This window comes from Stegodyphus dumicola, chromosome 4 (genome assembly GCF_044657685.1).
Source record: "Stegodyphus dumicola isolate Sdum_Otavi_A_Nest chromosome 4, ASM4465768v1".
Taxonomy (NCBI): Eukaryota; Metazoa; Arthropoda; class Arachnida; order Araneae; family Eresidae; genus Stegodyphus; species Stegodyphus dumicola.
This window is the reverse complement of record NC_140771.1, coordinates 183,054,317-183,068,118: the sequence shown is the minus strand read 5'-3', so window position 1 is coordinate 183,068,118 and position 13,802 is coordinate 183,054,317. Positions and strand designations below refer to the sequence as shown.

Sequence of the window (13,802 nt, the reverse complement as noted above, 5' to 3'; positions counted from 1 at the left end):
GATTGCTTTTCAAATTTTTACCATATTATAAAACTGGTATAAAACTGGTTCCACAGCTTTTAGCAACGGCCTCCCGTTGTGCGTTTGGAAACTCAGCTTTTGAAAGAAAAGGAAGGGGAATAATTTCTCTCTGACTACAGTATAGATGAGGTCCGTGACTTTGTTTGAGCTACTGCAGAATGTTCTGAAGTACACTTTTTTCTGTTTCGGCAACATTCATCTTGAGAATTCAACACTTGTTCATTAGCCCTTAGTAATTGACAGAAATGCTTTTAGAAAGTAGTGGGTTCATTGATACCAACAAAATGGTTGGTATCAATAAACTGGGGATACGTTAGTTTCAGTTGTTGGGTTCAAATGAACCTTTCAAATACTAAAAAAGTCCTTTTGCATAATCGAATCCTTTTGCATAAAGAATTTCATCTGAGAATAATTTTTCGACTTAAAAATGAGTTTTGCAGTACTTTTTAAATACTACTTGTATTTTTATTTTCGAAAATTTTCATAAATATTGTAATTAATTATTTCCAATTTTAATAACTCGCAGAAAAAACACAATTTTCAAGAAATTTTTTTATTATGGTTATTCAAACTTATACTAATATACAGCATCTTTTATATTCCTTATACATTTGACACTGCATGCTTCAACCTGCATGTAAGTTTCTCTTCCTTAGTAACTCCTGACCCAGAGACGTCTCAATGAAAGCCAAATCATGCACAAAATTTTCACCTGAAAAGAAAAAAAAGAGAAAATGATAAAATATTTTTAACACCATATTCTCGACCCCCCCCAAAAAAAAAAAGAAATTGCAAGAAATACAAATTTCTAACAGAAAAATGCATTTTCAAGCAGCTGAAATTGTTTCACAAATTAATAATGCAGATAGCAAATGTAACATATGGCACTATTGCCACTCAGTGCAATCTCTGCATATCCTAAATTCTGCTGGCTGATGTCTTCGTAAGTTCTGAACATTTTTTTGCCTCTAAATTTTGCTGCTCAGTGCCCTCTGCTAAATTATAAAATTTTGACTACCACTGGTTGCACAGGCCCTGATCAAAGCAAAGAGGCAAGATGCTACCTGCTATTGATAAACTGCCTTATAAATACCACAAATGTAAATAAATATCAGTTTTATTTCCAAAACAGAATTATCTCACAGCTAAAGCATTGCCTTTGCAGAAAATCTTCTAAATGGAAATAGAATTGCATCCACATTACATGTGCAGAATCCCAATAATTCATTATAAACAGTTCCAAACCATAGTTAGGCTTAGAACTCACAACAGTATTCTTCTTGGAAGTCTTCCTAAGGAAATGGTAGTATATTCAGGGAACATGTGGGCAAAATCATGACAGTATATCACAAGCCTAATTCTTGACCATACATACTAGAAAGATCACAGAAATTCCTCACAGGAAGCTAGATTCATATAACAAAATTTCATGCAACATATGGCATATGGGAAAAAGCAAGGACATTATAATCACTAGCATAGTTTATACCCAAATGAGTTGCAGATGGTGCACTATGTGCTCACAGCTGATTATCACTAATGCAGATATATATTTACTAATATTTAGAAGATGATGAAGTATAGCAAAATATACAAAACATTAGTCCTTAAATCCAACACATTTTCTGATTTTCATACCATCTAGAATAATAGATTTGACGTTAGGTACAATATCAGAATTTTGGGTACATGAAATGTGAAATGGTTTTTTATTTTTAGTCACTGTTTCTAGTAATTTGTTCGAAAGTAACAAATAAGCTGGTTTCAGTCTGTCAATGAAATGTTAACTTGTCTGTCCTTAATTAAGACTCGGAAATATTTATCATATTTTGTCACCACAAAAAAATGGTCCCTCAATAAGCAAATTCAAGTGCCTTTTTCACACGATCAGTTCTCACAAACACATGAGAACATGATCTCAAGTCTTTATGCATAAATATTTTATGTTTGTTAGCAGTTGATAAACTGGTGCTGATCCATAAAAGACAGTAAATTTGTTACAAATGGTTCAGGTTTAGTTTTAGTGGTAGGTAGTCGAAAAACTCACATGGTAATCTTATTTGCATAAAATATACCATTTGAGCTACAGAGTGATTAGTATCAGGACATATTGCAACTCTGAATCCTAGAAGGATTTCTGTCCATCTGATGTTGCTGTGAGCCTTTATTGCATTTTTTTAAGTTCTGAGAAACTGCTCAATTTTCCCACTGCAATGTGGGTGGTATGGAGTGGAACGTAAAACTTTAGCACCACATACTTTTGCAAGGCTCTTGAAAGGCTGCGACTCAAACTGTCTTCCTTGATCTGAGATTATGGAACTAGGCACAACAAATCTGCTAATCCAATGATTGTAAAATGCTTTGACAACCACTTCTCTTGTGATATCTGGTAAAGAAACTACTTCTCCCTAACAGGAAAAATGGTCAATAAATGTCAGATAATACGTCCTACCAGCAGATGGTGGTAATGGCCCAATCAGGTCAACTTGCACAATACTTAATCTAGCATGAGGTGCTTGGAACTCGGCTATTTTAGATTTTGTATGCCTGTTGACTTTGCTCCTTTGACAATTAACAGGACTTTAAGTCCTACCAGTCGCTTGGGCGAGCCCGTCGCAGCGGGACATTACCCAGCGAACCTGGGGGAAAACCCCCGGGCTACTAGTACCATGCCGCGCTAGGACGTGCCAGACTCCGAGGCCGGCCAATAAGTGACCTTTCCCAGAGCCTTCAGAACCACTAAGTTCATAAATTTTATACCCCCATGGCCGAGACTGCCTAGATACAGATCCTAGCCAGTAGCTTCGCAGAGTTCTCTACGTCAACCCCCGGGGGGGGAATGTCAGGCTGGGTACTGGTATTTCTATTTCCATCAGCTTTTTTGCAGCATCAAAAACCTTCATTCTCATGTTAGCAGACACTTTCCTTACTCTTTCTGGCTGGTGACAAATAGTTTTATTTCTTCTTGGCTCATTGCCGGAATCTGAACTTCCGCCGATCGGCTTATAGCAGCTATCATCATTTAAATTTTCTTGCCTGTCGGGTCACCAGATTTTATGACTTTCATCATCCCCAGGTTGCTGTTCAATGCTATCCGCTTGCTTTGAAGAGTTTGGAAACTTTCATCTCTGGATGCTCATTTTTGCTTCTGCAGGAAATCGTTATGAGCAAGCATTTTAAGGTGTTTGAAGAAATCAAGGTCACATTCTTCAGCAGCAGTGAGAGGAACCACTACTTTCGAATATATATTCCAAGTTTGTGATCTCAGAAACAATAAACTGGAAAAAATTGCTCATTAATAATGCAGAAATCAGTAAAAAATTCAATAAAACCATATGGCATGCTAGGCCTTCCTACAGTGCTCCTAACTGAAGTTGGCGCACCAAACTACTATAGCAGTATCAGGCGAAACACAAAGCGAGGGGAACTAGCAACTTAACACTCACTGTCTCGGAGTCCTCTCCGCAAACGATATCTATACCCTCTTAAGCAATGTCCTTGCCTTATAAAGCACATGTTGTAGCATACAGGAAAGTCCCTCATGTCCAATAGAATTCCTGTAAATCCAACGTATCTTTTTGCTTTATAAAGCACATGTTGTAGCATACAGGAAATACCCAATGTCTAATAGAATTCCTGTAAATAAAACGTGTCTTTTTACTCAGTACAATTGTAATTTCACTTTCGATGCCAAGTTATTAATTTCCAATACTTTCAAAAATTTCTAAAGCCTATCAGAATACACAATGTAAATAATTGTATTGGAGATCTTTCTTTGTGGAGCTTTTCCTTGGAGAACTGGAGTTATACTGAAATTACTGATGAATAAAAACAAAATATTTCATTGCAGACAATGTTTACATTGAAAAGTATAACACTTGGTGCAGAAAATGCTCACAACAAGTTAGCAGCTATAAATGAAAGCACACAGGAATATTTGGAAGCATAACTGGATGAGGAAACATTCGGAAAGAGATATCTTCTGCAATGGGAATGAGCACAGGATATGTAATCTTCAAAAGTTGATTACTGAAATAAGGCAGAGTTCATCAGATACATTTTTTTACAGAAACAGTGACTTTGTGGAGGTCATTACAGAAATGTGGTTATACTTAAATTACTGATGAATAAAACCAAAATACTTCATTGTAGGCACTGTTTACTCTGAGAAAAACATGGTGCAGAAAATGTTCAAGTTAGCAGCTACGGGAAAAGCACACAGGAATATTTAGAAGCAGAAGTGGATGACAAAACATTTGGAAATGAGATCAATTTAATTTTCAGCAATCGCGTGCAGCACTGGAGATGCTCTCTTCAAACATTGATTACTGAATTATGGTACAGTTATCAGACACATTTTTCTGCAGAAGCAGTGACTTTGTGGAGGTCTTCCTTGGAGAAATGGAGTTATACTGGAATTACAGAAGAATGAAACCAAAATACTTCACTGCAGGCATTGTTTTACATTGTGAAGTATAACACGTAGTGCAGAAAATGTTCAAATGTTAGCAGCTATGGAGAAAGCACACAGGAATATTTAGAAGCAGAAGTGGACGTGGAAACATTCGGAAACGAGATCAGTTTAATTTTCAGCAATCGCACTGCAGCACAGGAGATGCTATCTTCAAAAATTGATTACTGAATTAGGGCAGAGTTCATCAGACATATATTTATTTCTTGTATTCAAATTAAGTATATGTAGATGTACATCACTTAATGGCTATCACTGTTTACAAGCAGGTGTATACAGAATGGTGGAGAAAATGTTCACAAAAAGTTAGCAGCTGCACAGAAAATATACAGGAATGTTTAGAGAACAAGCATATCAGGCCACATGAGTACTAGAACAAATTCAGAAAAGAAAAGATTTTCATTTTCTGCAACGGTAGGGCAAAAGAAACGATGTTATCTTTAATAATTAGTGGCAGTGCAGCACAGGAGATTATCTTCAAAAAATGACTGCTGAATTATGGCAGAGTTTATCAGACTTGTTTTGCTTTCTACAGAGGCAGTGACTTTATGGAGGTTTTCTTTACAGACATGTGGTTATTCAGAAGTTACTGATGATTGAAACCGAAAAACATCATTACAGGTATTGTTTACATAGCGAAGTATAATATGTGGCGCAGAAAATGTTCACAAGTTAGCAGCTATGGATCAAAGCACACAAGAATACTTAGAAGTGGATTCGGAAACGAGATGACTTTAATTTGCTGCAATAGCAGTGCAGCACAGAAGATGTAATCTTCAAAAATTGATTACTGAATTGTCAGAATTCATCAGGCTTATTTTTCTACAGAAGCAGTGACTTTGTGGAGGTTTTCCTTGGAGAAATGGACTTATATTGGAGTTACACATGATTCAAACCAAAATACTTCTTTACCGCAAGTATTTAAGTTCAGAGGTGTAACATGTTGTGCAGAAAATATTCTCAACAAGTTATCAGCTATGGATCAAAGCACACAAGAATACTTAGAAACAGAAGTGCATGAGGAAACATTCAGAAAAGAGATGACTTTAATTTTTTCCAATGTTAGTGCAGCACAGGTGATGCTATTTTAAAAAATTATTTATTGAATTATGACAGAGGTCATCAAACTTATTTTCTTTTTCACAGAAACTGTGACTTTATGGAAGTCTTCTTTGCATAAATGTAGTTTTACCAAAGTTACTGATGATTAAAACCAAAATACATGATTGCACGCATTATTTACACTGCAAAATATAACATGTGGTGCAGAAAATGTTCACAACAAGTTAGCAGCTATAAATGAAAGCACACAGGAATATTTAGAATGAGAAGTGGATGATGAAACATTCAGAAAAGAGATGCAATGGCAGTGCAGCACAGGAGATTCTAGCTTCAAGTATTGATTACAGAATTATGGCAGAATTGATCAGACGTATCTATTACTGAAAGCAGAGACTTTTTGAACATATTTTTTTTAGAGAAATGGGGTAATATTCTAATTAGGTATGGATTTAATCATAATGCTTTGTTGCAGGCATAGTTTTTATTCAGACGTAGAAAATGTTACGGTGTGCTGGCTTGGCTTGTTACTGATTACAAATCAAAAATAATTTTTGGTTTCCTGATTCTTTTCTCTCCTGCATTCTTTCTAGGAGATGAAATAATTTTATCTGCTTCTGAAATTTCAATTTCTCTTTTTTCTTGTGTTTGTTTTACAGAAGCAGTGGCCTGTTTTTGTTTCTCATTCTGTGCTCTAGCATCAACAATATACTTCGGTTCTCTAAGAGACATTTTTCTTGGTGCTCTTGGATCAACAAGCTCAGGAAGAATACAATTCACGTAAAATTTTTCGAGTTTTGGAACTAAACTGATCCAGAAAGTTTTGTCTTCGGGTATTCTTAATGTGATTGCATCTTCTCTGCACCATATATATAAATCACACCAATTCCTCTCTGTTATGGCTAACTGCCCTTGAATTTAAAAATAATATTTGTGGCTTTTCGGTAAATAAAGATTATTATCAGCATCCATCCGAAGACCAACAGAATTAGGCTTGCTGAAAAAGTCTGACAAGTCTGCTGAGAATCTGGCTGTATAAGGACATTTTATTTCAAGTAATCCATCTTCGTCTATCAATCCATCTGGCGAAGTACAAAGAAAGGGATATTTAGGATCAATAAAAAGGCCACAACGTCTGATGTTTTTTCCCATGTGCTTTTCCTTGTATTGATTTAAGGCTACTGCTTCGTTAGCCAAGCCATACTTTAATGCTTTAGTTGAAACGTTATCATTATATATGATACGTTTCACTAAAGCAGCACTGAGTGTTGTTGGATGCCTATCAGCAACATCTTTGAAAAAGGATGATGATATTCTTCTTGATCTTTCATGACGCCATCTTTCAGATGATGACTGTCCATGTGTTACGGCCTCAAGAGAATCTTTTTTTGGAACTTCAATTGATATAAAAAAATTTTTAGCTGCCAATTCATATGCTTCATCTGATAGGTCTGGTTTCTCAGGAAAATCACCATAAGAAATATCCCCACCTTGCTGAATATGTCCTGCTTTCCTCATATTTCTCTTTTTCTTCTCAGTGTCAAAAAGTCTACGTCTCTCAAGACGTTTTACATGGCGCTTATTTCTGGAAGCTAAGAATTTCAAAGTTGGAGTCCTGGGGCTACTTCCTGTTACAGCTTTTTGTGCATTTTTTTGCCACTGCTGTGCTGGATTTTGATAGGCCATGACAGCAATACTCGCACGCCTGTTCATGCCACCAGCTTTGGAAAAATCAACTCTTTTTCCACCAGATGTTTTACACAGTTGACTCATGAAGCTTTCAGCAGGATTATTTGTAGCATTCCAAATAAGAGTACTGCTACACGATATCAGTACTCTTCCCACTTCTGCTTCAATAGCTTGCAACATACCCGAGGAAAAAATTTCATTGTATGTGCTGTCCAACTCTGCACCTTTCTTTGCACAAAAAGCACTGCAAGCATCATGCTTGCCAAATATATGATGTGGCCCATTTCTCAAGTCAGATACTAATGCATCAATAGCTTCTTGTGTGTGCTGATAATGGCTAGGTAAAGCATGAGCTTTTATAGCTACTCTAGCACCTCTGACTAACAGTGGCATTTTAATTTTCAGCAATTTACGGGCAGCAATTCCTTTAGCCCCGGGGAAGCGCGCAGTATTTTGCTGAAGTTTCTCAAGAGCTCTGCGATATCTTCGAACAGCATGGTTAGCACATTCTACTTTGATCACCCGTCCTCCATATGAAACGCTTTCTTTCACTTTGGCCATTGTGTTAGCATCTCCATCTCCAACAAGTCGAGTACAACGTATTTTGTGAACACACTGGAGATAATTCAGACCTTCCACAATGGCACTGCTTTCCATACCTGTAGAAGGCCCATTCCAATTTCGCCAACAAAGGTGCACTTTATTTGGCATCTTGCCATCTTCAATAGCACTGCATATAAGGCACACTTTGTTGCAAATTCCAACAAACAAAATTTTCTGGGTGACCATGCCTATAATAACAGATATGCCACTTGAAGCATTGTAACCATGCACATAGCTTCTTTTACACCAACCTCCATCAACAATGACAGTTATACAGTGATAACCATCATTATCTTTATCATTGCGAAGTTCTGCCTGCCTTTTCTCCTCTTCTATAGCAGCACACATAGTTTCCTGTGCACATCCCTGTATTATTTTGCCAGTAGTTCGCTCACAAGAAGCAAAGGTCGAGTTGCTCATATACGGAATTTCCATGATGCTAAACTTTTCCTCCTCTTGTGAAAATCCACTGCCAGTAGATAACGCACCTAATACTGCAAGCTGATTTAGGCTACTTTTCTCCATATCAGAACAAATTGTTGCCATTTCCCCACATAAAATTTTATCACATACATAGTTATATGTAGTGACAAGACCACGTCGAATCACTTTGTTAAAAATAAATGATCCTCCAAATTTACAATTTAGGGAATGTTGCTCTAATGTCCTAGCCTGCACTATTACAAAAGACATATTGCAAATTGTTCTGCCAGATGGTAATGGATTTGCCTTTCGTCGATCTTCCCTTTCGATAATTAAAGGTGAATCAGGACACAGAAATTCATCATTAAGGTTCTCCTGAAGAGGCTCAGACTCCAAGCTAAAATATATATATATACAATATATATACATATATATAATTAATATATATAAATATTACAAATTAGGTTTAAATTTGGCTTATTTGATGACAGCAAAGCACTTGATCTTCCTAAGAGGAGGAATGCTTTCATGGAGAACTTTCTAAGGGAAATGGCTCATATACACGGGGAAAACCATGAAAACGCCCATGCAGGCAGCCCATTCGCAATTAGGTTTAGGAAATTTAGGCAACAGATAGCAAATAAATTAACAATAATAATACACTGGATTACCAGTATATTACTACAAGAAGATGAGTCATCTTCACAACTGCTGCTTCCATGCTCGCAGTGTCATTTGCTCGTGCAATATTAGTGACTACTTTGTGTGCCGGAGGTTTCACATGAAGGGCCTCTACACCTGAGTATAAAATGTTCGTGTTCCAGTAAACACTGAATTCAGAGGGGCAAGAATAACTCTTTCATGGTGGATAACTCAGTTACCAAATGGCTTTCTAAGGCTCCATTCAAGCCGTTGTATAAATGTCATAATTCCCAACTAACAACGCTTTGTAGTCAGACCTTGCTATGTCACAAAAACTAGTTTGGGCATTAAGCTTGAAGTTTTCAACTTTGTGCCGACTTGATATAAGAGTCGGCCAATCAGAGCATATACATAAAACCTATTGAGAGAGAAAGCTGTAGACACATACATGCATGCACAAATTTAGCTTCTCTAATTGGCTATGGCTTAGACCCTCTCTCGCAGGTGTGAATGGAACTCCCACATTTTGATTATGCGTCTATGACATTTATACCATCATGTGAACGGAGCCTTAGGATGGCATACTAAGAAGATGCACTGTCTTGTGGGGATAAGCAATTTATACTCCTAAGCCTAAAAAAAAAACTTGGAAAAAAAAGATCACGACTTAAATTTGTTGTCTAATTGCTCTAATTTGAGGCACATTATGAGAGGAAAGCAAAGGTAGTAATCAGAATTATTTAAAAAATTTTATCCTTATATTTTTCTTAAAAATTCTGTAAAATAATAAAATTTGTGGTTTTCCTCAAATAAATATATATGGAAAAAATAACAGCCACATAATCACAGATTTCATTTTGTTATATTTTATTAACAAAATTTAAATTATTAAAAATCTCTTTCATGAAGGGAACATAAAACATCATGAAAACAATGAAAAGATAGTAGGCTTATTGATGAGGCTCCCATCAAAAGAATCAAACCCCAAAATATTTTCATTTGCTTCAGTGTCCCGACTGAAAATTTCACTGATTTCAATGAATATATTTTTAAAAAAATCTTTTATTTTCAAGTTCTTTCATGCAAAACGTCCAAATTTGGTACAAATCAAATTCATCCCCCTCTTTTTGATAGCTACAATATTATATTTAACAGTTTTAATAGCTATCAGTATGTAAACAACATAATGTAACACCATAAAAGAAAAACATAAATGATGACATTTTAATTTTGGCATAGAGAAATACATATTTACCCCAAAAGAGAGCTTGTATTTCTACCTTCTACGTCAGAGTCAATAACTGAAATGTCCAGATCAGAACTGAGAAGAAAAAAACCATAATTAGTTTAATTAAGATACAATAACACACCGACCAAGTATTAATTTGAGAGTCAAGCAACAAAAATCAGCATCATATTTTGAAATATTCACTATTTGAAAATATAACGCTGATTTTGGTTGCTTGACTTCTAAATTAATACATAATTCGTTAACCATAATTAAGTAACTGTAATATCATGCACAGCTAATATCTATTTTAAAAATAAACCAACTTACCTCAGGAAAGCCTGGTTTGTCTTAGGAACATTAGCTGTAACTTCTGGCGTAGAAAAGTCAAATTTTTCACTTCCGGACCTAAGAATGAAAGAAATAAACTGCTATAACATAATTAAAAAAAAAAAAAAAAAAAAAAAAAAAAAAAAAAAAACCATGAATAAATAAATAACACATAACAAATTTAAGCATTAAGCTATGTATGACTACCACCCATCTCAGACAGTGCGACAGATATTGCTGTATACTGTTTCGCCATACCCTGTGTAGCTATTATATCATGCTGTATAACCACAGTTTAGAAAAATTACAAAATGTGTTATTTATATCTATCTAAAATGGTACATTACTACATGATTTGTAAGAATAAATTAGAGGGCTCTGCGAATGAAATTCCTTCCAATTAAAAAATGTAGGAATAAAGAAAATGCAGGAATTGCAAATGCAGAAATGAAAAAGGGGATTATATTTTTTGTACAGAATCCAGATGACATATTTTTCAACATTTTAGAAATTTCAATATTAATTTTAGGGGCATAAAATATTAGGCCCCTAAAAGCAGAATATAGTTTTTAAATGTTCAGATAATCTTCCTATGAGAAGAATTCCTTTGAGAAGTACACATCTGAACCACAATTAAAAAACATGTACAAGAACAGAGCTGAGGACTTCTGTTTGCAGAAAGTCTGTCACATAACATATGAAAAGTTTCTTATTGGTAGATTTTTGATCAGACGGATATTTTAATGTTATACAGAGAAAGCATTCACTCCCTTTATACTGGAGATAATTCAATTTGGACAATGGCAAAAAGGCTAAGCAAGCCTGAGCGTATTGGTCCCATTCTTGGCACTAGTTTGGTTTACGCTCAAAATACACAGCAGATATTTTCTAATTACCTGCATCCCAATATCAATTCAATTCAGCTTTTGGTGGAATTTAACATTTGTGACATATTTTTCAAAAACTACACTTCACAACATGCATACATGACAAATACACAGAACCATAAATAAACAAGCAATAATATATATTTATATATAAATTTTAATAAATGATCATAAAATGTTCCAACGCTAAAAGAAAGTTTTAACATCCAAGTAAATGACATAATAAAAAAAAGCAAGTTGAACAGCGAGCACATGAATAAATGTGCATACACCTGTTAAAATATACCATAGGTAACTGACAAAGCATTTCGTAGCAAACATATGACTATAAAATTTCCAATAATACATGTAATGATGGTGAATTCAATTTAGATCGCAAGAACATGCTCATACTTTTGAAAAGATTCAATTATTTCAGCAATTCCTTGTGAATTGGAATTTACCCTTTCAATATTTCCCAACAATTTAGTGTGAATGGAGGAATAAATTCTTATAACAGAATTGAACAATTATTAGCATCCCCTCATACACACACATACAAAAAAAAAAAAAAAAAAAAAAAACTTACTTTGTAAAAAAATCATCCGGGCAATGATTCTCCTTTGACACAGATGCAGTTGTATCAATAATTTCTGACCTTCAATAAAAAAAATACGCATATTTTACTTCGGAATTAACTTACTACGAAATCATAAACACGGGGTAGTCGATATAAAGAATAAATTATTTCTCACCTTTCGAAAACATCCGCTTGTTCGGAATCTTCCACATCTCGGGAATTTAATTTCATATTTTTTTCTTGAGCTCGACGTTTACGCTGAATTCTGGATCTTTTATTAATACCAGGATGTTTTTTCGGTCGTCCTTGATATTTTCGCATATTTTTTGCAAACTGACCACAGTACAAATAAATGTAAACAAAACGAGTGCGGAATAGCAATGCAATAGGGTTGCCGTAAACGTCATTCTGCTGACAGCTGACAATGTTTAGTGAAAACTGTGTATAAAGGAATATATGAAACGCTTCTAAATATTATTTAGAAAAAAATATGATTTATAACTGATATCAAAATCAATTACTTCGTGAATTTTTGCAGAAATAAGATTACAATGTTAAATTTTAACTCGTAGCGCCATCTATTGATGGCTTTCCAAACTACACATTAAAATTACGTATTTCAAACTAATTTTTTTAAAATATAATATTTAAGTAAATTTCATTTCAAACCTGATTCTAACATTGTGATTCGAAAACTGACCTATTGCTTTATATTTCTGCCAAATTGCACGCAACATAGTTTCTTAATTAGCGATTCTGCGTGTAAAAAAATTTTTAGTATTGTAATGCTGCTGTAGTAGACCACCTTAATTGTCTCGTAAAAACTTTCAATTACTTCTGCAAAATTCATACCCACGTAAAAATTATTTCACCGAAGTCAATTGATTATACAGCAAAACGTTCCTAAAACAATCAACTCCACATTTCGAGATAATGCCAGTTTCCTGTAGCCTGACAAAACTATGAATGATTTTTTAAGTCCTGTTATTTAATTATTGTCCTGACAAATGTGCCATTATCAGAGGTGGTCATTTAAGAAAATAACCACTATATCAGGTTTCAACATAATGTAATTCTTTTCAAATAAATAATTCACTTTTTATACTCCCAAGACTAGTACATTTAATATTACATAAATCTTATTCACAAATCTATTTCTATTTCAAAAGCAATTTATGAAAAACACATTTGAAATTTTCATCATCAAACTAATAATAATGAAAATTAAAGTATGCATAAAAATGATTATGTGTGTTTTAACAAAATAGCACAAAATATTTAATGTAAAAATGTGGTTCTAGTCTCATACATGTAAAGAAAAATAGACCAAAAAGAAAAAACAATGTAAGCTACTATGATCATCTAAATTTTCACATAATTTTAGTAGTGGAAAAAAGATTCCTTAAGCTTGTATGTCTTGTCTACCCCATTCAATAATAAACACATTAAATATTTCAATGCTTATTTCCTTTATAAAACTTACCTTTTTTGTTCGCGAAATATAATTAGTACATTTTTTAAAACGTAAAAAAACATTCTTTTTGCTCGGCCACATCACATTAGTCGAAAAATTGAAAATTGAACCATGCAAGATCATTTTTAAGTAAGGTATGCTCAAATTTATTAGTACATAATATTCAAATGATAAAGCATCTACAAGAACAAGCTTTAAAAAAGTATTTCTAAACTGTAATCAAAAAAATAAATTTTCCAAAATACAGTTTCAGTAGAATGCAAAAACTATATTTCTGCATCTGCACACTGAACCAAATTATCAAGTCTGAAATTATCACTTTTCAGTCTTTAAGCACATTGTTTTTCAGGTTAATAGTAAGGATGGAAAATCAATTTCACGCACAGAAACTCCATTTCACAACTAGTCAGTTATCA

General features: G+C 34.3%; 1 protein-coding gene across 1 annotated transcript; it reads right to left on the bottom strand.

Moving 5' to 3' along the window:
• Nucleotides 1–558: 558 nt before the first annotated feature.
• On the bottom strand, nt 559–12,717 carry LOC146997768 (uncharacterized). Its single transcript, XM_085815862.1, has 5 exons — nt 12,088–12,717; nt 11,922–11,990; nt 10,467–10,544; nt 10,164–10,229; nt 559–733 (listed from the first exon to the last, which is right to left on the bottom strand). Exons 1-5 carry the CDS (start codon nt 12,231–12,233, stop codon nt 730–732), a joined length of 363 nt encoding a protein of 120 aa, XP_085671988.1. The 5' UTR covers nt 12,234–12,717; the 3' UTR covers nt 559–729.
• Nucleotides 12,718–13,802: the final 1,085 nt, after the last annotated feature.